Source organism: Cygnus olor, chromosome 10 (genome assembly GCF_009769625.2).
Source record: "Cygnus olor isolate bCygOlo1 chromosome 10, bCygOlo1.pri.v2, whole genome shotgun sequence".
Lineage (NCBI taxonomy): Eukaryota > Metazoa > Chordata > Aves > Anseriformes > Anatidae > Cygnus > Cygnus olor.
The window spans coordinates 4,763,246-4,790,994 of record NC_049178.1 but is presented as its reverse complement, the minus strand read 5'-3'; the positions used below and the strand labels follow the sequence as shown (position 1 = coordinate 4,790,994).

Here is a 27,749-nt window from a genome sequence, read left to right as displayed (position 1 = left end):
TTATGAGGAGAACTCATAAAAATTTTCAGAATGAGAGCCCCAGAATCTTGCCGTGTTCTTTGTGCTGCTGGCTTGGGATATTTTTTTTTATTTTTTTTTTCCCCCAAAACTCAATGTTTGACCTAATAACATCACACTAAATAGAGTAGGGCAGCTCTGAAGGGAAGATGAAGGCTAAATCAGCATATTTATGGAATGGCAGAGGAGTGGTTTCAAAGTAAAGGTGTCAGAAATGGCGTTTTATATGTCTGTAGTGCAGTCTTTAAAAATGGGAGTTCCTTTTGCATTTATATGGTTGATTATTCTGAATCCTGTTCTTAGGCTATATTCAGACCGGGCACATCTTTGTTACAATAACAAAGATGTCTTTTGTGCTCCTATATGTTATTTTCCCCTGGACTACTCTGCTTTCCTGATTTATGAATAAAATTTTCTCAAAGCAAAAGGGAAACTATATATGTGTGTGTGTGTGTGGCAAGGGGCAAAATGAGAGTATTGCCTGCCCTTGAAAAAAAAAAATATTTGTTTCAGTTGTTACTTTTCTAAGCTGGCTCTGCAGGTTAAGAAATGACTTCTGTGTGTTTTGATTTTGCAATTCCTGGGGGAGGTATGGGAACCACTAGAAAAAGCTTACAAAAAAGCGGCAGAAGGTTACCGTTCAGATGACAAGGTCTCTGAACAGTGGGCAGAGATGTTCTTCCTCAGGTAGATATTTGTTCCGGTTAATTTCTTTCCAGCATTGTCATTAGTAGGGGAAATCAGATTGATGGTAGGAGGTTTTCACCTGGGCTCTTGCCCATTTGAACCGAGTCCGAGTTTGTAACATCTCTGAAAGCAGCCACCTCATTCGGAGTGACCACAGGTGAGGCTGGCTGGGCCCTGGGGCACCCCGGAGGGAGCAGAGCAGGGGGTTCCCTCAAGCACTGCTGAGATTTGTGTCTGGGGGAGGTGGTGGTGGAGGTGGCCTCTGCCCAGGCACTGGTTTGCACGGGGCCTTGCCGGGGGAATTGCCTGGGGGCTGCTCCGGGAAGCCAGGGTAGTTCTGATGGCTGCCTGTGTGGCAGGAGTGTCAAGCAAGACCAATATCAGTAACCATTAATGACATGAGAAAATGTTTGATAAATAAAAGTAATGTTAAGTTAAATAAAGGTGCAACAGTGAAAGTAAGAGAAAAGCATTTTGCTGCTGTAAACTCCATAACAATGCTGTATTACCCATGGTGCCTCTTCAATACATGCGTTTTCTTCTGAAGAAGTTAATAGTCTGAGGCTTTCTGTAGCCTTAGCAGGAGCCCAGGAACTTGCCTTTTGGAAGGAAAAGGAAAAGGAAAGGCCCTTGCTTTAATCTGTAAGTATTGTTAGTACTTGCCACTATTTTCATCCCCACTCCCTGCCGCATACCCTACCCATTCCCTGCCCCCCCCCCCCCCAAAAAAAAAAAAAGACATCTTTTTTAACCACTTAAAGCATTTTTTTTCTGAAAATGAAAAAAAAAAGTACTTTGTTTTAACTAACTAGAAGTAATACAACTGAAATAGTTTATCACTGGTACATTTGCAGGGCACTTGCAGGGCAAGCAGGCGATCAGGCCCAGTCAGCATGGGTTTATGAAAGGCAGGTCCTGCTTGACGAACCTGATCTCCTTCTATGACAAAGTGACACACTTGGTGGATGAGGGAAAGCCTGTGGATGTGGTCTACCTTGACTTCAGTAAGGCTTTTGGCACCGTTTCCCACAGCATTCTCCTCGATAAAGTGGCTGCTCGTGGCTTGGACTGGCGTACGCTTCGTTGGGTTAGAAACTGGCTGGGTAGCCGGGCTCAAAGAGTTGTGGTGAATGGAGTTAAATCCAGTTGGAGGCCAGTCACTAGTGGAGTCCCCCAGGGCTCAGTACTGGGGCCAGTTCTCTTTAATATCTTTATCGATGATCTGGATGAGGGGATCGAGTGCACCCTCAGTAAGTTTGCAGACGACACCAAGGTAGGTGCGTGTGTCGATCTGCTCGAGGGAAGGAAGGCTCTGCAGGAGGATCTGGATAGGCTGGACCGATGGGCTGAGGCCAACTGTATGAAGTTCAACAAGGCCAAGTGCCGGGTCCTGCACCTGGGGCGCAACAACCCCAAGCAGAGCTACAGGCTGGGAGATGAGTGCTTAGAAAGCTGCCTGGCAGAGAAGGACCTGGGAGTATTGGTTGATAGTCGGCTGAATATGAGCCAGCAGTGTGCTCAGGTGGCCAAGAAGGCCAACAGCATCCTGGCTTGCATAAGAAACAGTGTGGCCAGCAGGGCTAGGGAAGCGATTGTCCCCCTGTGCTCGGCTCTGGTGAGGCCTCACCTTGAGTACTGTGTTCAGTTTTGGGCCCCTCGCTACAAGAAGGACGTGGAGGTGCTCGAGCGAGTCCGGAGAAGGGCGACGAAGCTGGTGAGGGAGAACAAGTCTTGCGAGGAGCGGCTGAGGGAGCTGGGATTGTTCAGCCTGGAGAAGAGGAGGTTCAGGGGCGACCTTATCGCACTCTACAGGTACTTAAAAGGAGGCTGTAGCGAGGCGGGGGTTGATCTATTCTCCCACGTGTCTGGTGACAGGACGAGGGGGAATGGGCTAAAGTTGTGCCAGGGGAGGTTTAGGTTGGATATTAGGAAGAACTTCTTTACTGAAAGGGTTGTTAGGCATTGGAATGGGCTGCCCAGGGAAGTGGTTGAGTCACCATCCCTGGAGGTCTTTAAGAGACGTTTAGATGTTGAGCTTAGTGATATGGTTTAGTGGAGGGTTTCTTAGTGTTAGGTCAGAGGTTGGACTGGGTGATCTTGGAGGTCTCTTCCAACCTAGATGATTCTGTGATTCTGTGATCTTAAATGTAACACACAAGTCATATGTCATTAACAGAGAACCATGGTATTTTACTGTTTCAGGAAGCAGGAGATTTGAGCTTTGTGTTTTCCTGAATTAGGAAAGGTAATGCTGATTGCACCATGAATAGCAGGACACTATCAGAAGCATTCTGCTTGCATAGTATTTGCTCAAACTGAGTAAACAGTTTAAAGATAAGCAGCTTTTTGACTATTAAATGTAGCTGGCATGTGGCTGACATGGCTTCATGTTGACAGATGCCTTTGTGTCTGTCTTTGTGATAGAGAGCACACAGATGTTCTCCTTAGCATTTAAGGAAGCTGCTGCTTAGCAAAATAAAATGTAAAATTAGAATGAACAGTGCAACTGTGAGCAGTGTAACTGCTTAGCCTCCCAGGAAAAAGAAATCAAAGAGTCTCATGCAGTAAGTGTTCTTACTGGAACTCAGTAGCTGCTTGGTCATTTTTTAAAAATAGCCTATAGAAAAAAAATCTGGTTTTGTGCCTCTGTTAAAATATAAACGCATGTCAATCTGAATGTCCATGTATGACTAATCCTATGCCAAGCATTTTTAACAGAGAAATGTGTCAGTCAGATGTAAATGCTTAATATACCAATTAGCAGTTAGAAACCCCCTTAAGTGAGTGTGCATTGTTGTCTCTTGAATTGGGCTCCTGATTGTGTCACAAAGGAAAGTACGGGAAATCCATATTTAATATTTTTGAGGGTGCTGGTGTCACGTGGGGACGGAGGCTGCCTTCAGTACAACCTTGTCCTCTGGCACCAGAGGAAGGAGCAGTGCGGGAGGAGCTTGGGCTGGGAGCAGCGTGGTGCTCCGGCACCAGGCCCACTGCGCGGCAGCTCTTTGGGCACGTACCTTGGTCCCATCCCGAGGCGGTGCATCTGGAGAGCTGCTGCTCTTCTTTCTCTTTGAACCATGTGTTGTCCACGTTAAGCATAGAGCATGTATGGAGACTTTAACAGTGGTCTCAGCGAGTCATCCGGTGCCCTTCATGAATGACACCGTGCTGGCCCAGTGACAGCTGTCTGTCTTAACTCAGTGGCTTACTGCTGTGGGAGTTCCTGCGGAGAGGGAAAACCCCATGCGTGACGTTCAGGAGCCCTGAACAGAGCCCAGGAGCTGTGCCCAGGGCGGTGATGTTGCCCTTGCACAGCCCCGAGAGTGTGCACAAGTGGCCTGCATAGGGGTCCCAGCCTCCCCCTAGCGGGGGGCTGGTGTGCTGCTCTGCTCACTGGAGCAAGCCTTGGTATATCTGGGGGTTCAAAAATGTGATGGTCAGATTTGCTGGGAATTACACAGGAAAATTTGAAACATTTCTGCAAATAAAAAGTCTGCTGTCAAGCTAATCAGTTAGTCTAGATTAAAACATGGAGAAACACTAAGTGCATCTCCTGATTAGAACTGTGTGGCAGACCAAGGACTAAGAAATTCAGACTGTACTTTTGAACTAAAAGCTACAGGGCTCTTCAGAAGATTCTCAACTAGTGCAAGGTGCTCCTCCTACTGCTTGGAAGTCAGGTAAAATGTATAAAGACCAGATTTGTCCTTGGACTTTAATTAAAAATAAAGTTTAATTTATTGTATTGCAGTTTAGTCACTGGTTTTGCAAATGCTGTTGTTCTATTCTGGACTTAGTCTTCTGCAGCTTGCTTTCAGCCTGTGCTTGGGGAGTGAGACCTGAGTTTGCTGAGTTACTATTAAATTATTAAATGCCTCAGAGAAAATTTCAAATTAGAGAATAGGAGAGAGCAGCAGTGCCTGTGGCGTTCGATCCAGGATGAAATTACTTGCTGTCCTCTACCTTTCTACAGAAATGATTGGTTGATGACAGTGTCTCCCTGGGATGATGCTTGGTCAGGATTAAGCCTGAATGCACTCAGGAAATCCGCTGCAATCCAGATGGCTTAATGCTGAGGGATGAGCACCACTGGGAATGCCACGTACTGAAGTCGATCAGGGACTGGCACTCAGAAGACTATGGTTATATTCCTGGTTTTGCACACGTGTAGAGGTAAGTGGTATCTACACAGTTTTGCTGGCTCTAGCCTGAATCATTTCAGCTCCCAGGGCCTCAGACCCCCTCCATCATTAAAGTGAGATAATTGAGTCTCTTTTTCAAGGCTTATGCCCTGCTGATGGAGGAAAAAACGTATTAAATATCACTCTTGGTGAGCAGCACTGTCCCTGTCAGCCTCCCAGCACCTCTCACGGGTGTACAAGCCTCTCCCATGGGAGGTGAACATACTGCTTAGAGTGTGTGCTTGGAGGAACATTCCCTCGGGCACCTCTGGAGCCACACGGTGCTGTTGCTTTGCATGCTGTGTTGGGAGAGCACCAAGTGAAACTAGGGCAGCTGTCTGAAGAACAAACCAGCTGCTCTGGAACTATATGTAACTATAATTTAAAATAAGCAATTAAAATATCTACCTTGGCTGTCTTATACCCAAGTAATGCACTTGAGATAGCTGTTCCACAGAGAGGGGCAGAATGTTCCCATTACAGCAGAGATAAAAAATTATTGTTATTAAATTGCTATATTTCTGGAATATATTTCCTGGTCTTTCAGGAATAAAGTGTGCTTCAACACACAACATAGTCCAGCTGTGTAATAACTGCGTGTTACGGAAAAAGAGATGGAGACACCCTTAATATGCTATGTGCAACACATTCTTGTATCTGTATCCGTGCCAGATGAAATGGAAGCTTTCGTGCATCATGAAGATGCAGACTAGTTTCTTATTTCACTGTTCCTCAAGAAGGATCTAAAGGTAGTAGTAAACATTCTCCTCGGCCAAGCATCAGCGTGCCAGCTCTGGTGAGCAGAGCTCTTACACAACATTTAAAATACTTCTGATGCATTTTGCCAGGATCACATTAAGCAATATCACATATTGGTGTGGTGGTTGGATACTGGAGACATCCTCATTCACATGGCCATTGTGGGTCATCTCTTTTGTAATGTAAGAAGTTATAACCCACCGTATATGTTGTAATAACTAACTGCTGTTGTCCAAAGGCTTCTGAATGAGGCAGAAAGATAATTTTACATCTTTTCTCTCTCAACTGATTTGGCCTCCTAGGAACATCTGGATTTGTTGCCACCCCTAGCAGCCCCTGCACCCTTCTGGGAGCAGTCAGCCCAGCAGTGACAGTTCAGCTGCTGCTTGTGAAGCAGCTTCCGAACTGCTGGTTACAACTCAAACGTATGATGGTGAATTGGTTACAATTTTGAGTTTTGTGCATTTGCCAGTTTTGAAGCCTAGCAGTTCAGTTACACAGTGTAGTAGTGTAGCTGCTTTATGAGCAGCTGAGCAGTCGCAGTAGTTCCCTGCTGAGTTCTCTACAGCAGTGGCAGGAACCTCTACAGCCATATGACTTCAAGATGCTTGCATTCAGCACAGACCATGGAAGGAGCAAAACTTGAGTTTGGTATTGTCTTTAAACTCCCTTCGCTGTGTCACATATTTTTTGTTTTAAAGGAACTAAACATTGTGCTAGGTCCTTTCTGCCCTACAGGGTAAGCACAACCTGCTGGGTAGGTTCAGTCATCATTTTCCAGCAATTAGGTAAGTACAAGGTCGGCAACTAAGCACAGTGCATGTGTCCGTATACCCAGTTATAGACGCCTCTTGTACAGTTATTGTGCCAATTTAGTTTCTACATGTATTTGCATATAAAGTTCATTTTCAGACCTAAAGCAGCTTGAAATACATAGACCCTGCATTCAGGAGAGGTCACTCACTGAGCTATGCAGAAAGATCTCAACTCAGTCTGTGGTATATTTGTGATTTCAGATCTGTCTTCTGAAATTAAATTTGTTTTGAATTAAAGTAGCAAAAAGAATGGGGGGGGTGTTTAACAGCACAGCTGGATGTTGCCTTTAATTTTGCTCACAGGGAAAGATAAGCCATTACAAATAGTATGACGTCTATGAAGTATATGTGTACAGACCAGTTTTCTGGGCTGTGGTGGTATGCTTTTGTATAAAATTAATATGTGCTGCTAATGAGAAAAATTATGTGTTAAGAAACTAAATTACTGTATTTTTCCTTTTGCCATGTAGAAAGTAGCACACACTATAAGCTACTGACCTGAAAGATAGCAATGGTGCTTGTCCTGTTTCATGTCGTCCCCAAAATGTTGATGTAGGGATGTCTTTTTCCTAAAAGGAAACCAGCTCCCTTCAGAAAGCAGACTGAGAGGCGTGTGAGGCTTGTTGTAGTTGGCCTCTCTCCCAAAAACTCTTAAAGCATCTATTTAGGCTTCTTTCCACAGATAGTTAGTGAGGGATGGTTTTTCAGATGTGTTAAACTAATCATTCTTGATGTATTCTCATGGAATCTCCCACACCCCAAAATAGCCATTTACTTCAACAATGTATATGCATGTAATGCCTGCTTTGTTTTTCAAGCCAGTTAGTCATTTCGACTACAATACAACAGTAACTGTGTCTCTTGTTATTTTTAGGGGGCTCCCTTTGGAAATTTGGTGACACATCTGCTACATTCAGAGTTGAAATTCTTCTGAATTCTTGCCTGGTTCAGCCTGATTCACCTGAACTTTCCCTAGATCAGGTAAGAAGAACAAGTAATTGTTTTTAAGGATTAATGGTCTCTTGTCAGATGAATGATCTTCTGTTGAAATGCTGCTTATCCAAAACACAAGACCATGCCTATCCGCATTTATAATACAGCTGTTGTCTTGAGGGAATAACTTCTGTTCTCTAGATAAAACTTGAAGACTTTGAGAGACAAAACAAAATGAAAGGAAATGAACACATTGGTCTTCTCACAAACAGTACAGAAATGCTTGACTAGCTGCTATTTTCCAAAACAGAAAGTGTTCAGGAGCTGCTACTGGTGAGCTACATTAGGATGAACAGCTGCCTCAGCCCTGCATGGAAAGCAATACTGGGCCAACACTCAAAGACCTGAGCAGTGGGAGGTCTGCCAGTGGCCTGGGATGTGCTCCTAAAGCTGGTGGTATTTCTGTCCATCGCGGCAGTGGCAGCAACAGGTTCTCTTTGTAGTTTGAAAGCCTATTACTTGGCAAATGCCTTAGCTGGGGAGGGGAAGAAGAAAAGAATATAGCTATCTCTAGTCACATCAACAGGGTAACAGAGTCCTAAAATGAGATGGGTTTCCTCAGAAGAAAAAAAACAGGACATGAACAGTAGTTTGTTTCTGCTTCCAGCCCATGAAGTATAGAAATCAGTTTCCTTTCTTACCAAACAATACAGAAGAGTATGTACACACCTGTGATTTAAGAGCACTTTATTGTTCTTTAAGGCTACTTTTAAGTACAAAAAAAAGATGGCCTGCCAAACCTTTTTTTTTTCCAGGTGAAACAAGGCCACAAAAGAATGGTATATTACAGATTTACAAACACAGAGAGAATCTTTCCAACTGAACTGTAGATAACCTGGCTCTGTGAATAAACTTCACCACGTCGTGATGGTGAGTTCAGTTTAGTTTCCTTCCACCTCCCCCCAACCCTTTGGCTTTCATGGCATTATTGTCTTTAATATATGTTTTACTGGACATATCACATTAAATCTTTATTGCCCTCAAATCCATTTACCTATCTCAGATAAGTAAATGTAACCTTGTAAAACAGCTATTATTGAAAATATTAGCTTTAAAAACATTATCTTATTTGTGTTTACAAAGAAATATAGGAGTCACATTTTCCACAGAGTCCATCTACAGTATTAGTATTTTACTGTTATAATGCTCAGTAGCCTGTAGCAATAACAAACTAGTGGCTATTAATGCTAATGCAGTGTTCTCATAGAATAACTGTGTTCCTGCACTTTTACTGTATTACAGACAAATCTACAACAAAAAAAAGATCAACTTTTTTCTCCAAACAAAAAAAATGAATGATTACAATAAAGGAAAGGGAAAAATTAAATAGCTACATATCATTAACAAATTAATTGTTCCTCAAAAAATACCTACAAATTTCTCTGTACATTCTTTACGCACAGCGTAACGATGGTCTTAAAGTTACCTATATAAAAAAGTGTTTTTTAACAATCTTCCTACAGAGAGTAGGGTACTGAATGCCAAAGCAAGTAAGCGTTGACTACCCAGTAAGATGGTAGTGAAATGTGTAAAACTGGGGGCTTAGGGTTTTTTTTTTTTGCCTTTTTTTTGATTTTTTAAAGAAAATTGAGCAGCCACCTTCTCAACAAGAGTAAGAGCCAATCTCCTGATCTTTCTACCCTGCACCTTTTCCAAATTAAATAGCTTAACTTTAAAAAACCCATAAAATAAAAGCCACAATGGACCCAATACTGTAACACAGTCCATAATACATCACATGTAGTTCATCTTCCAACTAGTTCTAACTTTCCACACTGAACCACTCATTTCAGGTAACGCAGTATAAAAAAAAAGCCCTAGTTGCAACTGTACTGGGAAGATGGAATGTATGGGGGAGAGTAGTTATACTTAACAAGAAGAAGAGAAGCTCTTAGTACTAGCACAGCTGTGGTTTTTATGCCTGCCTCTATTGCCTAATTTCTAGTTAGTAGCTATTAATATAGCAAATGATAATAAATGCAGTAATACCTGTATAAAGTTTTCTAATGGAGGAATGTATGCTGCAACTTGGCATAGGTTTATGAATAAGCTTACAAAAATTAAAGATCATATTTCACAAACTGTAACAATCTGTTGTCCAGCCAAGATACGTAACGGTAGCAGTTTCAGTTTCTGCAGCTAGTTAAAGGTGGATTACACAGACTTAGTTTTAGGAAGCAAATTCCTGTTAAGCAGACAGTGCTGCAGACAGAAACAATTACTTAGTCATGCGCAAAGCTATAGCATCCTGTACCACGCATCATATATTTCTAAACTGCGTCATTTGAGGCCTGTCCTGAGGCTGTCCTCTTTTGCTGGCTGCTACTAAAGTGAATATCAAATACAAATATCATAGAGTACAACTGTACCAGCAGTAAGTATATCTAGGATTGTTACTGACAAAAATAAACTAATTCTGAAGAAAAGCTAATAAGTATTATGATTCTTACTGTCTATACATTAATAGATACCAGCTATTTTTCATAAAACATGCATCGTTAAGCACTATTGAACCCTCCAACCTCAGCTCTATTCTAACAAACTGCAGTGTTTAGGAAAAAATGCCCGTGTTCTGTAAATTATGCAGTCCAGTTGCAAGCACTAAGCACCTGAAATCTAAAGAGAGAAAGACCTATAACCTGTATGAGACTTCCCCTTCCAAAGCTGTTTTGCTTTAAGAAAAATCAAACTGATAGAAATGTCATCCTTAAACCCTTTTTTCAGCAGTTTGCCCTCAAAATATTAGCATCTTACCAGAAAGTTGCTATGCAACTTCAGTCCTCCTCCAATAGTGCAAATCATACATGACAGTTCTTTTCAAGTATATACATACAAAATTACTTCACAGAGGGAAAAAAAAAAAAAAAAAAAAGCAATGTAAGCAAACCAGACAAATTCTAGTCTCAAGAAGCTAGTACAAGCAAAAAGCATTTGGGTCAACCAACTATGTGTAATGGCTTTTGTGGATTAGCGTGCATTTTTTAAGGGGCAGCAGATTTGCATCAGAGGTTTCTTTGGTAATTGAGGCAGGAAAAAAGGATGCTACATCATATGAATCTTTATGAAATAGTTCCTGCTATCATCTTTAAAGGGCACCCTTTTACAAATAAAAAGTGAGTACACAAAAAACGTGTTGAAAACTAATCTCCCCTCCCCCAACACTATTTTAAGCACTGTTCAAAGCTCAGTCAAACCATGCAAATTCACAAACGTAACGGTCCTCTCTTCATGAGACTACAGAGGGCGAGTGATTATGATTGACCATATGGGAGGAAGGGGAAGACTGGCCCCGCCGTGAAGCAGACTCAGGACTGCTGGACACTCCGTCCTTCGCAGCTTTAATCTGAAGCCATGTATCCCCAAGTGCTTTGGCAAAGTGGTCATCAACTGATCCTGTGATGGACACAGAGTTTGCCACTGGCTCAGGCTCCTTGTAATTCTTGCCAAGGCTTCGGCGGAAGTGCTCTTCCACCACTGGGTCACAGGCAGTGGTAGCTAGGCAGGGAAAGAAGATAGAAAATGCATTATTTCAGTGCAGGCAGGAATTCTTTACATCATTATAGAACTGGTAGTGAAGGGGGGGGGGGAGGGAAGAAGATGAAAGGATATAAAATGAAAACAAAAAAATGGAGCTTTTTTTCTTGTGTGTGAATGAGCTGCACCAGGTAAGTATTTTCTATATAATTACTGTTCTCCCTCAAGTTAGTAACAGGATTTTTACACAGCTGCAGTTCTGATTCTGTACAAACCCTCTCTCAAAGCAATCACATAGAACTTACATTTAGGCTTAAACAGAATTAAAGATGGGAACAGTTTTTGAAGTCAGCTCCCAAGCCTTCTGAAATCAGTCAGTTGTGAGGAGGACCCTGTCCTAATTTACTGCATGCCAAAAGCTGATGTCAGGGTTTCATCCTGCTTGATGTGCTTGTTACAAGAGCCAGACAGAAAACAGCATGAATCATTACCTCTGTATCAGGTACTACTAGCGTTAAAATGGTGTAATACAAGAACCTTAAAAATCAAGTGTTGAATAATAGCAATAAATAGTTCCTCAGACTAAATATTAGAGTGGCAAAATTACAACTTAGGAACAAAATCTGTGCCTAAATTATCTTTCAAAAACACTTAAAAGCATGGGATCTATGCCATTGTCCTTCATGCTACAAAAAAAGGTTTGATGGGTCCTAAAATAAACCAGTATCATGCACAAATGCCTCATCAAGTGACAAGAGAGAAATATTTTCTGAAAGCATTTATAACTATTCCAAATCCCATACAACTTCAGCTGGGGTCTCAGGGAAGAAGCTTTCCTTAGACAAGTAACAGCAGTTTTCTAGAAAACTTCTAATGACTTATATCTCTAACTGCCGCTGTCTCCAGCAGTGTAATGTATCCCCCGGGGTCTCACTTCAGCTTCTAATTCCAGTTTTCAACAATACATCAATCTTTTAAAATAAATAAATAAATCCTATCATGGTCTTTTAGGTCCCTATGCATGTCACACTGGTGCTCTTACATTGACACATTCTGATGATGAAGCTGCCAAGGAGTTGAACCAACCCAAGATATTCTGTCTGAAATGCTGTGTGCTGAATCTCGGCATCAGCAGCTATAACGTGATAGGAAGAAGGCTGTGCTCTTCCCCCAGTCACACAGTGAGAGAAACTGAACAAAAATTTTCCAAGGTTCGCCAGCATGCACTGCATGAAAAGATCTCATGAAAAGTACTAATTGCATGGAAGGCAGAAAATGCCATCCCTGCGTTGCTATAGCAACTGCCCTCCAAAACATGTTGTGTTATCCATGCAGAGAAAGGTGGAGGGTATGTGCTTTGGAAGAGTATTTGTATCTACAGGAACAGATTTTTTTGACTGCAGCTGAATCATAAATATCCACTCACTACTGAAAGGCTGGGAAAACTATGGCACGGTTGGGTTTGCTGGTCCTGTCTGCTTGCTGTTTGTCAGCTAGACTAAAATAAACATAATGACTTACTTGGCTGTGTGCGTGCCTGTCTTTTGTTGTTGTTTAAAAAAAAAACCTAAAACTTAGCAAATTAAGAAAAAAGAACAACACTCACTACCTTCTGCTGTGGCATGGCACTGACGGTTAGAAGTACTGCAGAGGGCACCTGTGCTGGTACGCCTCTGGGTAGAGAAAAAGACTTGCCTATTCTTTCACCTCCTTTTATTCTTGGTAATACACCTGTGCCTACACAGTTAAAGTTAGCGAACAATTTTGCTCTCCTCCACATGTAATCAATCAGGCAGGTTGAATGCTGATAGGTAACTTACTGCTAGAGGGTCTTCTGTAAGCAGGCACTGCCGAACCGCAGCCGCTGTGAGCAATGGGGCAGTGGGAGAGGTTGCAGTTCCGGTTGTTGGCAGAAGCACATGTAATTACGGATGGACGGTTCTAACATGGGAGAAGAAAGTAAACTGTCACTCAGTAAGACAGTTAGACAAACCCATATAGGAGCACAACACTGCAGAATCATTTGCTATGTACATAACTGAACTGAATCCCAGCACTGAAATAACTCATAGAATATCCAGTTCAATAAAGTGCATTAAAATCCCAAATATTCAGCTATTATTTCCTTCTATCTCATTAAAAAAATACATTAAATTTCCATAATGGTTCTTAGTTATTTAAGTGGCAAGCCGCCATACAAAAAACAGATGGTATAAAAGCATTAAGGTGATTTTTGTAAGGACAGTTTCAACTTTGTATGCATTACATAAGCAGCACTAAATGCTTGTTTCATTATTTATCCACATCCTTGTGATTACAGGACAAATTTTACAGGTATGCATCTTCTGAGTGTTAATCAAGTTTTAATGGCATCATTTTTCATTCAGAAGTTAGATTTCCTAGCCTAATTCTGTGCTTCAGCCACAAAACAAGAAGCCAAGAAGTATAAAACATTAAAAGCTCCTGAGCAAGTTTTGACTCTAAGTACTTTCCTGTTGAAATTAATCTGCCTTTCTAGCACTAATTAATGATCATTGTCCTTTTTCATTCAATGAAATACATGCAAATTAACCAAAATATGTATTCACATAATTTTAATTCCACTATGTATACTTTCTACAAAGCGTAAATACAAAATGCTCTCCTTACAGCTCTTTAGCATGTAAATGTCATATTGAAACAAGGCCTTAGCAAAAGAAATGTCCCAGTTTTACCAGATGGCAAAAGGGAAATAATGCAGGTATTGAACTATTTTTGCTTTGCATCTTTGGTATATTTTGTTACATAAGGAGTCCCTTCTGTTGTACTCAATTCAAGTTAATTGTTCGGTGTGTAAAAGACTAACATAATTAATTTAATTAACACAGTTTTAATTTCTTGTCCATTTTATAAATCTCCACAGCAAACCTGCAAAAATCACAATTTTACCTAACAGCATACAAAGTAAATGACGAAGTTTAGTGGTCCCGTAGTCTAGACAGGGTAAGAGCAAGAACAAAGTAAAAGAGATGAGCTTTCAAGTGAAGATTTAACTCTATTAAATTATTATTGTCTAGACACAATCAGAACAAATGCTATTCACATCTTACTGCACTAACAGAAAAGTCAAAAAGTAAATAAAGAAAAAATATTGAGTTATTTGATTTTTCTGTAAGAAGTTCATGTATGGCAGGTTGTTATTTTTTTATTTTTATAAGGGGCGAGATTTTGTGCATCTAAGAAGCTGTTTGGGCACTGTATATATGCGTTTTTAGATATGCAAGACGTGGGAAGTAGAGAGACAGGTAACAAGAGAGCTTGTTTCAGGAATGCATGTACCAGCACCGCAAACAATTTGAGAGGGAGGGATAAGGCATCTTACAGAATCCCCTGGTATGATTCTGGGTGTACAGGTGCACTGAGCAGATTGTACCTATTTATATAAAAATACTGAGATGAGAAGCTGAGAACTTAATAACAGTGACTACAGCACCTGTACACTGCCTAAAATAGGAAGGTATGTTTTCCTGCTCTCCGTCAGAAACATACAGTAAAATGAAATCACATTCAAGGTGCTAAGGTAAAAATAAATAAATAAAAAACAAACAAATGTAGGTTTTCTTATTGTTCAATACACTTTTCCTTCTTTTTATGATTTCTACTCTGTGATCTTGGCAAGGTACCTCAACATCCTATTTCCTCAAGAAAATAGATTGTAATCTAGCTCAAAATGTCAAAGATAACAAAATAGAGAGGAATCTGGTAATAGGCAATAGGAACGAGCCCAAGTCAAACACTAAAATAGAAGTGTCAGTGGTGTGAGCTGCCAAGCTGAGGCACAGCAGTAACACTATCAAAGGGCACCAGTGTCGTCAGTGGAAGCCTGTCCCTTCCTCTTCTGTCATCACTGAATGCTGAGAGCAAAGAAGAGCTGTTCTGCACAGAACAATAACTCTGTGACCTGGTGCCAACTGATGCAAGATATCAGTGACACTAGTGTAAAGCTAGGCATTTTGGCACAGCAAAATATAAAAGATTAGTGTATGTAGCCAACCATGTTAAAACGTACATAGTAGATGTAAAGTATATGCTCCAGTGGAAAAAGGCTTTCAACAAATTGCTTATAAAAATACCAACCTCCAAAAGACCATCCACTCGAAGCGTTTACCCTTTGCAGTGCATCATTGTAGGTGAGGAAGGAGGGAAGGAAGGAAGGAAGAGCTCGTGTACATGGGCCAATTTAATTTCTCATCACAACTCAATTATCTTGCTTCACCTCCCCACTTGTGAGACGGATAAAAGCAAGTCTGGCACATAAGAAAACTGTTTTTGTATAACTTGCAGAGAGATGGCTCATCTTCAGCAGTTCTCAAGGAAAACAAATGCAACGTATATGATGGCAAGCAAAAAAAAAAAAAAACAAAAAAAAACCAACCAGCCTGCCAGCCAAAAACAAAACAAAAAAACACTCCAGCATATGGAAATGAAGTGTAACATTATCAAAAATCATTACTTTGCTTTAGGAAAAGTCATCATGAAATAGTGATCCAACATTGGTCTGGAACAACACAGTGAATGCTTTTGGCTGGCTGAGACAACTAAAGTCACTCCACCTTCTTTCACTTGAACAATTCAGTTTAAAATTCTAACTAATGCCTTTTCCGTCACCTCTTCCTCAGCAGTACTGGCAGGATAGAGCTGGTAGACAGCAGTCCTGGCAGGGTAAAGGGTAGAACAGCACTCATGGATTGCCAGTGGGAGCACAAATAAAAACCCTCTTTACCTCTGAATTGCATCGGTTATTGCCTAACAGGTACTGGAGCCTTGCTTATCCACAGAGCAACTCAGACTTTGCATTCCCAATTCAAACACATGGGCTCAAAAGCTTAGCAAAGCATCAGAAGAAGCAGGGCGGCTAAGAACTCTCTGACATACATTTAAACACCAGAACTTCTTCACATAGAACACACTGCGCTGTGGCATTCATTGTGCATTTTTAAAATATACTTTGCCTGAAGAATTGTATCGCCTACTATTGTAGCTCACAACATGTTCTGCTTACGTCTGGGAAGTCCTCCCTGTGCCTACAGCAAGGATTTCTACAACCACCCAGAGCTTCTAGAAGCCACTACCTGCTGCCGTTCCACAGAAGTCAGTGTAGGTGTGATGCCGACTGTTCGGGTTGCATCCATGCTGTTTTTGGTCAGTGCTAGAGGTTGATCCATGGTCAAGCTTGGGATTGAGGCGTACATGGCGTGATTGGCATGAAGGCTCATTGTTGGGGCAGCAGCCCTCTCTATTGGGCTGCGACTCCTCTCTCTGTGCTCCTTCCGGTAATCTCCATTGGCAGTCTTGTTTCTAATACATGAAAGAGAAAAAAGTCAAAGGACTTACTGATTTTTTACAAGCTGTAATGACATACGCAGCATTCAATCCCTTTAAGAAAGGTGAGGCAGGGCATGTTGCTTGGTTTGGGGGGGGGGGGGGGGGTGTGCAGCATCCCTCAGTACGGTAACCCTGGTCTATCCAGCCACCTCCCAGCAAAGACAAGCAAATGATTCACACCTGCAAGCTCTGGCAACCAACTTCTTTTTTTCAGAATTCTTCAGACTTTTTTATAATTTCTTAAGATATTTATCTAAATGCAGTGAGCTAAAATAACAACTGATAATAACTGATCTGTTAAGATCAGACACCCCCACATTTAAAATACCATTAGTCCAGCTCTGCCTCCTAACATTGCAGTATTCTCTAAGCATTGCTGAAGTCCAAAAGTTTATTTTACTCAAAAGACATGGGTTGATACCAACAAATACAGTGGGTCAAAGCAGGAAGCACAATTTTCAGAGCAGCAAATGAAAGAAGCACACTACGCTGCACATCTAATTATTGCAGTTAGCCTTTAAAAGAGTCATTTCAAACTCCTGCTGAACAGTAAATCTCAGTGGCGGTACTCGCGCAGTTAGGCTATCACTCATTGCAATTAACAAAAACTGATTTTGTACTCATGAGATATTTCAGTTTCCATACACCCATAAAGTATGGTGTCAAGTGTTCACCCCTTCATGAAAGGGAAAGCAGCGCATCAAAGGAAAGGTGCTTCCTCCGCCTTGGTGAGGGCAGCCACTCGCAGCTGCTGGCAACTGCCAAGGTAAGCATGGGTACGCCTGGCAGTCTGGCACAGCCCCCAACTGCACGCTGCTATAGCCAGCACCTCGGTGGGAAATACCAAACTCAGCCCGTCCTTCACATAAGCAAGAACTAAAGGAGAAAGCTGGTTCCATGGAAAACACGTTCTGTCTTCAGCAGCTCTTGCTGAAGTTCCCTGAATGTCCTGTCTATAGCAGAAGTGGGTAAAATACATTTACAAGCCTTTCCCCCAATTTTTAACTGCATCATAGCAAATTAATATGCAGAACAATCTTTAAAAGTGCTCTGGTGAATGTTAGGCAAAGACAGAAAAGAAATAGAAAAATGTTTTCTCTGATAATGGAAATATGGATGTACGAATAGTATCCAATATTGGAACAAGTTACAACTCCAAGAAGGTACTGCCTATTTCAACCCCCGAGAGTCTCTCAGAAAAGGAATGCTAACAGCTGAAGCGGGGGGGAAAGCCCTGCAAACAGAGGGAAATAAGGAATCCCAGGGTTATTACAAAAATGCTATAGAAAAATCTTGTAGGGTTATATGGGGAACAGTCAACAGAATAAGGATACAATCTGCAGCCGTTCAGCCCCCTGCCCCACTGGCTATCACTTGTCCCTTAACTGAGAAGCTGCAGATTAGCAGAACCAACCATAAAACCTCACCTTTAAGGTTTCACAGCTGGTGCCCAAGATGTTCTCTGAAAATCACGTGTTTCTTGAATCCCTCTTTATAGGCCAGATTTAGATGCAACAAAGCAGCACACAAACCACAAGGAAATACATTCTCAGTGTCACATTTAGGTCTTTTGCCAGCTTTGGTACCATTTCAGTACACAAGACTACTTTACAGTATCAGCATTCAGAAGAGAGAAAGCTCAGGATTGCGTTGCTCTGAGCCAATGACTGATGAAGTGTGTGACTTAGTGGCAGCAAAACAGACTCTATATTTAAAGTACGGTAGCTTCATCTTAAGTTACAGTGCAGAAGACTCCCAATGAACGCTCAACAAACTGTAATCCTTCACTACCCCCTGAGAAGCAAGCTCACAAACAGTATGCCTTTACGGACTGCTTTCATACCTGGGCAACAGCCATCAGAGAGCCTGGTACGTAACATGTGGAAAGGCAGCACCAAAATCGCTGTTCAAGTGAGAAGGGCGGTGATGCTATGTAGGGATGGCTCATTCTTCTCACTGCAATGCGCTATCTGTGGTGTCTGCAAGCCAAAATCTTGCTTTTCAACTAAATATTACTGGTCTACTGCAATTTAAATAACAATTTGGAGGCTACAAAACCAAATACAGCTACAGTAGATTCCTACTTTCCACTGCCTCAAATTAAAAAAAAAAAAAAAAATCCCCGCTCAGAATGTCAGAACGATTATACTTTGTCTTAATAAGCATGAGCTAGTTCTCAAAGGAAGAACTTTGTTTTCTCCACCAAAAATACTTGTAAAATGAAACCAAAAATGTAGCTACACCAGTTTGTGTTGTTTTTTCCTTAGAACTGTGATTTCACCTTCTTAGAGCTGCATTTACAGCAGGGGGAAGGCTGTCCAGTGGCCAGAGATGAACAGACCTACCGGATTCCCAAGCAAAATAAATTCACCGTTTTACACAGTATTTCACCCCTCCTTCAAACAAGTAGTCACGGCCCTAAATACTGGTGACTGCTAGTTTTGCTGCCAAAAAGACTGAAGTTTCCTGCAAACGTTTTTGAAGAAGAAGGGACCAAGAAACTGGGATCAAGAAACTGGGCAATGGGATCAGCGTGAAGGCAGGGAGCAGCGCAGACCTTCCCGCAAGGTACCTAAAAGTAAGGAGTTATCTCCGTAACCTCAGCAGGCCCCACCCCGATCCTTTCTGCAGGCAAGTAACTCCCTCCTCCTCCATCACAGCAACAACTCTTCCAGACTGAGAACAATTTATACTCAAAAATCTGCTCAACATCTACCTTAAGATAAATAGTCTTGGCAAAAATGAGAAATACCTGAAGTTCCTACATCCACATCAGGTATTATTTTTTCTGAGGCCAGCTCAGAATTTGATGGCACTACGTAGCATAGGAACGTGATAGCTCTGCCCCTGTGAAAGCACACCAGCAGTCTGCAGTCCCTCCTGTTTTACTATAAATAGTAAATCCCACAGACATCTGACTCCACTTGTAAAACTACTGTATGTAAAATTCATCAATTTCATATTACTAAATAAGTTTTAAATATAGCTTTAAAAATAATTTTCTATTAAAAATGCCTTTATTCAACTGAAAATTTTCTCTCTTTTTGTTATTGAGAAAAGTAATCTGAAAAATGTAGGAAATGCAAATTTGGCTATCTATAAAAGAGGCACACAACTCGTAAATTAGAAATAGTTCTGTTCTTGCTAAAAAGCCAGACCACAGGAACAGTATGAAAACTATTACTCTATTAACTTATGTGAAAACAGCATTCGATGTAAATATTTCATTACGATATTTTGTATATTTTTCTTCTGACTACAGCGATGAAACTTCTGTTTTGGAAAACCGCTCTGTTCTTGTTCTGATGTTAGATGCTTTGACTGAAGGGGCAATCAGAACTGCATGTGTTTCATGGTAATTGTGTTTCACCACAGTGAATTAGTTTCAAAATTCCCCACGTGCTGAATGAGTACAGAGATGCATCTCTTAGTTTCAAATGCAGGGTCAGAAAGTTACAAAGGAGGATTTCTGGCCATGTTTGGAAAATAATTTGAAAATTCCAAAGAGCTTTACCATCCCCTGACTCCACTTTGTCTTAAAACTCATCAGTTACCTAACTCGGACCCCATCTTCAGAGGTGCATCCGCCAGTGCATCGCCATGGGCTGGAACATGGCTCTCGGTGTCAGGGGGAAGCTAAGCCAGCATCAGGCAGTGGGACGGCACTGCCGCAGCCTTACACGTCACCCTTACCTCCCTTCTAACGGAGTTATCCAAACTACTTGCAGGTTTATTTTAGCAAAATTATACATGACTCCAACCTTAAATTCATTTCTCCAGCACTTGAAAAACAGACATTGTTTTCCATGTTTCTCCCCAATGAATCATAACCGAGGCTCCAGCACTTACCAAGCATCATGTGCTCAGATGCATGTCATACCAAAACCACACACATCCTGACTGTTAGCTGAAAGCCTGCTTCAGTTCGCTTCTCAACGTTTGGTAATTGAAAGCAATGTTTCAGTCCTCTGCAGGAAGCAGTTCAGAAGTAGCTAAAATGCATTGTTCTTAGATATTTTTTGTACAACCTTTAAACGCAGCTGTTCTGTCCACTGGCACCAGGCAGCAGTAATTCACACTCGTCCTGGAGGAACAGGCTAACTCTGCCAACTGCTTAAGGAAAAGGAAAAAGAGAGGCCCACTGAAGGGGACAGTTTTGCTTACACTCACTTCCAGCCTTTAGATTGCTAAGGAACAGATGCCAAAAGTATTACTGTACCTCCAAGTGAAGAAATCACAGACGTTTCACACTCCCTTTGGCAGAAAGAGAGCTCTAACTTGAAATGGTTGTATTGTAGGAGTGTTTCTCTTGCAGAAAGAACAAGTATCCACTTACATTGCTTCTTAATTAGCATGTAAGATGTTTTTCTTCACACAAACACAATGCATACTATTGCTAAATGAAAACTATTTCATTTGTGTAACTTAATTCAAATATTATTATTTTTGGCATCCTTTATAACGTTCATTTTCTGACATCATCTACAGTACTTATTCACTAACACTTAGGCTTGAAAGAGGACAGCTGCTTTTGTTACAGACCACTTAAGGATTTATAGGCCACTGATACAAAGTGCCTCCTCCACGTGGTGGGGATCACTTCCTCCAGAACCAGCCATTTATATGCGTTGCTTCTGTTATTGTGAGGCAGCGAAACAAGAACAGAAGATATTGCAAAATACAATGATATATATCCAGGGGGGGAAAATCCTAAGTCGTCCTTACTCATATATTTTTTAAGCAATCTAAATTTCCTTGAAAAACAAACAACACAACACAAACCTGAAAATATTAGCAGTTTACTTGCCATGTGTCAGCCAATTACCTGAAACATTCACAACATGAAAAACCAGCCCAAACAGCTCTTCAAACCCGGTCTCCATTGACTGGCGGCCACCTAAGTACACGACCCTTTTTCATCCCCTTCTCTAAGCTCTGTGCCTCTCTCTTACGTTGAGTAGCCCTTCCTTTTTATGGCTTAGCACTCCATCCCAAAAAGCTTCCATGTAGGCAATATGCAACAGATAATTGTTTTTGCAAGAATCATTTCCTCCGCAGAACATGGACATGTTCTCTGGACATTCGATATGGTTTCCTAACAAAGATAAAGAACGCCTCCCCCTTTTTTTTTTTGCCACTGCTGCCATTTCAGCGTTACTTTTTTGGTGCATCCCCCCGCAGGGAATCTTCTGCCCTACCTAAAACTCTAGTTCTGCCCAAGGCAGGTAAAACGGGTGACTGAGCTCTGCTAATGCCCTTCTCACAGCACTGCTACAGCAGCTCTACGCTGTGGCTTTGGAGAATGTGTTAGGACTGCCAGAGCCCTGCAGCACAGCAGCTCCCGATCCAGCTGGCTGCCCAGTGGATCTTTAACCAAGGTCTACATCTGGCAAATCTGCCAGTTCTTCCCCCATTCTAGTGGAGAAGCAGGTGGCAAAGTTTTCACTGACCATCTCAGGCTAGAAACAACTCAGCAAAGGCACCCAGGAAGTTAAGCACTGCCTCAAAGCTTCTCCAGCTACCTATAAATAAACTTCACTCTTCCCTGAAAAGAGCTTTTGTTCTTTTGAATTTTTCAACTTGACCATCAGGCTGTTCGGAGAGTTAAGCATCATACTTACACAAGTTCTTCAAGCTCAGAAGTACGCATGCACTACTGATTTCTCCCCTGCTCTCTCCACCCTCTGTAATCAGAATGCTGCAGTTCCTTCCCATAAAAATTCAAATCATGATTATTTTTTTTTGCAGCTTAGTGCTACAGCCAGTGGAAAACCCTTTGAGATGAGAAGTCAACTTAAATAAAACAATTGAAACATATTAACAAGAAATAGGATAGCCTTACATACAAATATAGGTCAAACTTTCTAAATTTATCCTCGCTAAAACAAGATTTTTCAGAGTTTAAACCTTGGACTGGATAGTTACTTCCAAATGTAATCAGCCAGGAGACAATAAATCACAGTAAAAGAAAGAAAGAAAGAACAAGCTGTAAAACACATAAAGGAGCATCCCATCACTGCCTGCCTGCAGCAAGCGATACAGAAGAGCTTCCTGAAGGTATAATACTCAGAAGTATGAAAGAATGCAAGACAACCGCATGATGTAAGACCTTAGTCAAAAGCCAAACCCACAAAACTGAAATCTAAATCTAATGTACAGTAAAATCAATTAACGCAATCCCAGATCCTACTTACATCAAAAAAAGGAAAAGGAAATCACCCAAGTCTCTGCTCACCCACTGCTATCTCTGCTCCGCTCTTCCACTGGCTGCTCACTCACCTCCAAACCTCCTCAAGTTAGCGCCTGATGCCAGCCTGATGGCTTATTTTGAAGTACCATAATTTTTTGAAGAGGTCTTATGTGAGGTTATACCTGAGCTGTCAATAGCGAATTTTAATATATAGTAAGTATCTGCAAAAAATCTGAAATGGTAAGTGATCTATTTCGTTCTGCTGAGGTAACAGTATATATGAATTAGCCTGTTAAAAAATTAAATTAAAAAAAGACAAATCCCTAACATTTGAAAAAGTAGAATGACAGAAAGTTCCAGCATTTCAGTATTACCGCAATAACAAGGTGTCCAAGTATAACAGGACATTGCAGCAATTATAAAAAAGTTTCTTAAAATGCACCATTGTGGCTACGATTTCAGGAATGTAAACATGAGCCCATTTCATCTCTTCAACATGTTGTTAAACTTTGGGATCTAGGTGGAAACCAACCTCTGACTACAGCTCTCATCTGCTCTGGGTTTTTAGGGATTTGGGGATAAAAAAAAAAAAAAATGCTCAGCCAGTCTCATTAGCCAAAGAGAAAAATCTTTCTGGTTCTTTAACCTGTGACATGATATCCCTGGCTTCCCTGCTCTAATTATTTTATCACAGTGTCACAGAACAGCACATTTCTTGGAGGGGCGACAGGAGAAATAACTGAACCTTTAAGATTTACCTGATGCAGTCACCTCCCCATAACTCTACTCAAAGAGCAACAACAAATTAGCTCCGGTTTCGTTTGAAAAAACACACAATATCCTAAAAAATGCATAAGGGAAGAACCATTTCTGCCAACTGTGAAGACCAGAACACAAAAGATGCGGATGCTACAGAGCTGAAAAAAGGCTCTGCAGAAGCTGCAGTCTGTCCTTACAAGACACGGGTACTGAAATTACAGAGTACTTTTTTTTTTTTTGGAAGATATCTGCAGTAAAACTACAAACCTCATACAGATCAATGCAGACCTGACACTCAACCCTAGGCTTGCCAGTCAGGACCCAGAACTAACATTTCATTTCTTTCTCAAAAGCAAATTATACAAAAGTCACCATAGTACCTGGGTGCTTGAAGGCACAATAATCTAATTCTGAGAAAGTCAAAATTAAGCTGATGAAAGAGAGGGAAGCCACCCAATGTTGCCATCTGGAGTGCAAGTCAGGCTACCGCATATATTGGGATGAAAAGGACCTGATCAAGAAAGGGAAGTCACCACCGGTATGGAAATTAAAACTATCTGTGCATAAGTCTGAACTGTTTCACATCCATAAGGCACTTTGAATTGCTCGGAGGAGAAAAACATCCAGAAAAGCAAGCGATAAAAGATGAGGTTACAGAGACACTTCAAACTTTCCCTAAAATTTCTAACAAACAGGAAGGAAAATCCAACAGTTTAAGGAAAGAGTGAAGAGGCTTCCGGGAGAAAAGAAGGTCAGAGAGGTTACTGGAAAGATTCAGAGACGGGTACAAATTAATCATTTTATAGCTAACTGCAATGCCCACCCAAGAACTTCTGGCAGGCAATTCCTCTTACATTCTGCTCATTCATGTGCTGGGTCACGTGCAGCTTTTATACTTCAGCCATGTTAACATCCTTTTGAAGTCAAACTTGGCACATGCAACAAACCTTTTATACCGAGTCACTGGAAAATACTGTAAAAACTATTTATGATCACACAGAGAAAACTATGGGCCAATGTCAGGAGAAAGCTTGCATATAAAATACACACGGCAGTGGGTCATGCCCTAGTGCAACGAGATTAGCCACATACATGTGTGCTCAATATTGCCAGGGTACATCAGTCTGTTCTGCAGGCTCTGGGAAAACTTGGTGGTGTTGAAACTCAATGGTGAAACTGTGCAGAACTGTTAGAGGAAATAAAAAATGGCAGTTAAATTTTCTTACAATATTTTCTACTTTTTGATTTGAAAAAACAAAAATACTTGCATTCATTACTTAACACCTGTCATGCAATGATTTTTGTAAAAGTTGAAACCAGCTTAAGTCAATCCAAGAACCCCAAATTTGCAAAAGCGTATGGATTTTAGTTAGTTCAGTCACACAGAAGACTTCAGCAGATAGACTCGTAGGGCTGAGGAACAGATTAAACATTTCCTTCAAATACATGAAGTGCAAAGTAAAAGATGTCAACATGAGAACGGAAAGTTTACTTAGGAAGAGCTTTAACAACACAAGCCATTCTGGAAATAAGGTCAGAGTGCTGGAATTAACTGTGTCAAATTGTCAGGAGATAGGATTATAGAGATTCGTTTTCCAGCTTGAACAATTCTTAAGAGAAAAAGGGAAAAGGGCCTGGATCATTAATGCCTAGAAATTATGGTCTCTATCCATCAGATACACAATGTAACGTTAGCAGCTGTGAAGCAGGGAAAGCTGAGAATGCACATTCATTCAATTTCAGACAGAGATTTCAAAAATATCCAAAAACCAGGCTTTAGACCTTTGGACAAAAAATGGTGTTTAAATAACCTTTTTTTTTAAAAAAAAAAAAAAGATTTTTCATGGGCTGTTTTATAAAAGGAATAAACATTTCATTAAAACTTTATTGAAACTGTTTGTAATTGCTAATAAAATCTGAACTACTGAAACCTCTAGAAGCACTATAAATGCACTAACAGCTTCATTACATTTTGCACAACTACTCCTAACAATATAGTAAAATAATTCCTGTGAGAAGCTGATAACCAAAGCAGCCACAGCAGCAGCACCTCACATCAGTTACTCCTGTGTTCGAAGTGCCCAAGCCAAAGGTTGTCAAATTCTGCAGTCAACAGCTTCACCTTGCTTCTGGCTTAGGGGAAACTTCAGTCAGAAAAACAGATCACAAGGAAAAGCATCTGGGGTTTCTGTTTCCACCCTTCCTAAAAGACTGATTTGTGAATACTAAACGTTACTGATGTGAAACCTGTGACAGCAAGGGTCAGGAAGCATCACTCCTTCTCTCAGACAGGATGAAGCAACGCGTGCCCACACAGGCCACAAACGGCGGGACTTTGATAGGAGCAGGGGAATCGACCTTAACTTGACTGCAATGTGCGACTGCCCCGTTACTTGCAGCAACTGTACATCTGTGCCACATTAAAGGCTACATGAAGCAGTAATTAGTGTGTTCTAAGACTTCTCCCAGATGTTTTGGAAAGTTTTTCTCATGGCTTGTAGAAATCATCCCACCTCCCCCCCTCTCCTATTCTATTCACTCCGGCGGTGTGATGGGACGCATGAAGCCCAGCTCCAGGCATAAGCCTGTGGGCAGCCAGCAAACAGGGAGCTTCGGGCTCATGTTTTGGGCACAGCATTTACCTAGTTGGGCACCGCATGTACCTTGCTGGGCACATTTACCTAGTTGGGCAGCACGTGTACCTTGCTGGGCACATTTACCTACTTGGGCACCACATGCACCTTGTGGACAAGCACCTATGGAGCACTGCTGTGCTGCAGCGTTAGTTTGCGGTGCTGGAGGAGCTATACGAAAAATGTACAGGCCTGCCGGGTTTCAAGCAGGCAGCATGGACACGGGTATCTCGTTTATTCAACAGCATGGCAACTACAAAGCGTGGCGGCTTCCAGCAGAATTTTCCACCGGGGGAAGCGGCCAAATGGCTGAGGTCAAAGCCTCCACACTTCAATCGCGGCGAGGCCCTTCGCTTCCCCGGCACTCCTCTGTCGGGATAAGCCCTCGCCGACAACCGGCCCGGCGGGGCGCAGGGCCCGCCCCGTGCCCGGCACCGCCCGCGGCCGGCAGCGCCGCGCCCCCCCCCCAGCCCGCCCGGGGCCTCCCGGACTTGGCGAGCGGCGGCGGCGCGGTGCCTGCCCCTCGTCACGATAAGAGTCCCGGCCCGGCCCGGCCCGGCCCGGCGGAGGGCGGCCGGCGGGTCTCTGCACCGCGCCGCAAGAGGAGAGAAAACGAAAGGAGGCTGGGCAGGCCAGCGCGTTCAGTCTGGGGGAAAAAAATGTCCTTCTTCGAGTAGAAATTAATGTAGCGTTTTATTCCGATTCTTACTCTTACCGAGTCATTGTCTATAGCAACCGTGTCCATAACACTCTAATTCTCAAGAGCGCAACTTTCTAGTAAATGGTACATCTGTCAAACTGCAGGAAACATCTGGGAAAATGGTTAAATAAAAATGTGAGATTAAACCTTTGTTTCCATATGGTTATGATATACATCTAGAATATGTTTGTAAATGTTACTGGTTCTTTTCTTGCCTCTCGCTAGATATCCGGCTTTTGGCCCGGTGTTGAATTTCACCCCGGTGTAGATACATAACTTCTGCGATGTAAAATTCCCCATTAATGAAAACAAAGAATGGCCCCTTGGGATAAAAAACCAACAGCAGGGCTCGAGGGATGCGTGTTCTGTTCCTGCACACACAGGCTGCCTTGTTGCTCCGGTGAGCGGGTTAGGCCCTGCGCTGCGCTGGTGCCTCTGAAATGATGACACAGCTCTTCACCTCCCAGGGCAGCCTGGAGACTCAACGTACAAATGCCTATGGAAGCGTCATGCTACTTTACGAAAAGAAGGAAGATTAAAGTGGAAAACATTATATAGAAGTAGGGTTCTGGAACTAGCTAACAAAACCTTTCCATTTGCAACTGGAGACACGTGAGGAGTGGAGAGACCTGAACTAATCCTGCCTGTTTTTTTTGTTTGTTTGTTTCTCTCCAAATACTTACAAAATAGTTCCAAATTTTGACTGAGAGCCTATCGGTTGTGCACAGAAAGATCTGATCTGTCAAAATTTTTAATTTTTAACCCTGAAACCGTCCATACCCAGCCTTTCACACGTGTTTAGCTACAGGCTTCTGAACTGAAAGGGACTTGAGTATTTTCTGAAATGCCCCCTTGGTAAAGAACTTCTGTAAAACTCAGTGTTAAATATTAACTCAGACACATTAGCTCTTTCAAGTCAGTCTATGAAGGTTCAATTTAATCTACATTTGTTGGAAAGAAGAATTTTGTGTAGTGAGTGATCTCCATTAATAATTAGGAAAATATATCCAGTTGGTTTTGGTTTGGTCCATCATTCAAGGAATGCATTGGAGAAAGGACAAAAAAAGACAAAAGAAAAAACTTGGAAAAGCAATTTGAAACCTGCTATGTAATCCTTTGACCACTGTAATCAACGACAGCCACATTGTACCAGTTTCACTAGAAGTACAGCGAATT

At 41.8% G+C, this 27,749-nt stretch overlaps 1 protein-coding gene and 2 long non-coding RNA genes across 11 annotated transcripts in view; 1 reads left to right on the top strand and 2 right to left on the bottom strand.

Moving 5' to 3' along the window:
* LOC121075599 lies at positions 1 to 4,351 on the bottom strand. The gene is made up of 2 exons (XR_005823059.1): positions 3,723 to 4,351; positions 1 to 1,304 (listed from the first exon to the last, which is right to left on the bottom strand). It is a non-coding gene; the product is annotated as an uncharacterized LOC121075599 (long non-coding RNA).
* LOC121075598 lies at positions 3,716 to 26,298 on the top strand. The gene is made up of 3 exons (XR_005823058.1): positions 3,716 to 3,726; positions 6,175 to 6,181; positions 25,876 to 26,298. It is a non-coding gene; the product is annotated as an uncharacterized LOC121075598 (long non-coding RNA).
* Positions 8,126 to 27,749, bottom strand: part of VGLL4 (vestigial like family member 4) — a 91,898-nt gene continuing 72,274 nt past the window's right edge. For all 9 annotated transcript variants that reach the window (XM_040569052.1, XM_040569051.1, XM_040569054.1 and 6 more), the window contains 3 exons: positions 16,039 to 16,264; positions 12,748 to 12,868; positions 8,126 to 10,948 (listed from right to left, as the gene is read on the bottom strand). In XM_040569052.1, coding sequence (XP_040424986.1) covers positions 10,680 to 10,948; positions 12,748 to 12,868; positions 16,039 to 16,264 — 616 coding nt within the window. In that variant the 3' untranslated portion in view covers positions 8,126 to 10,679. The remainder of the gene's footprint in view (positions 10,949 to 12,747; positions 12,869 to 16,038; positions 16,265 to 27,749) is intronic.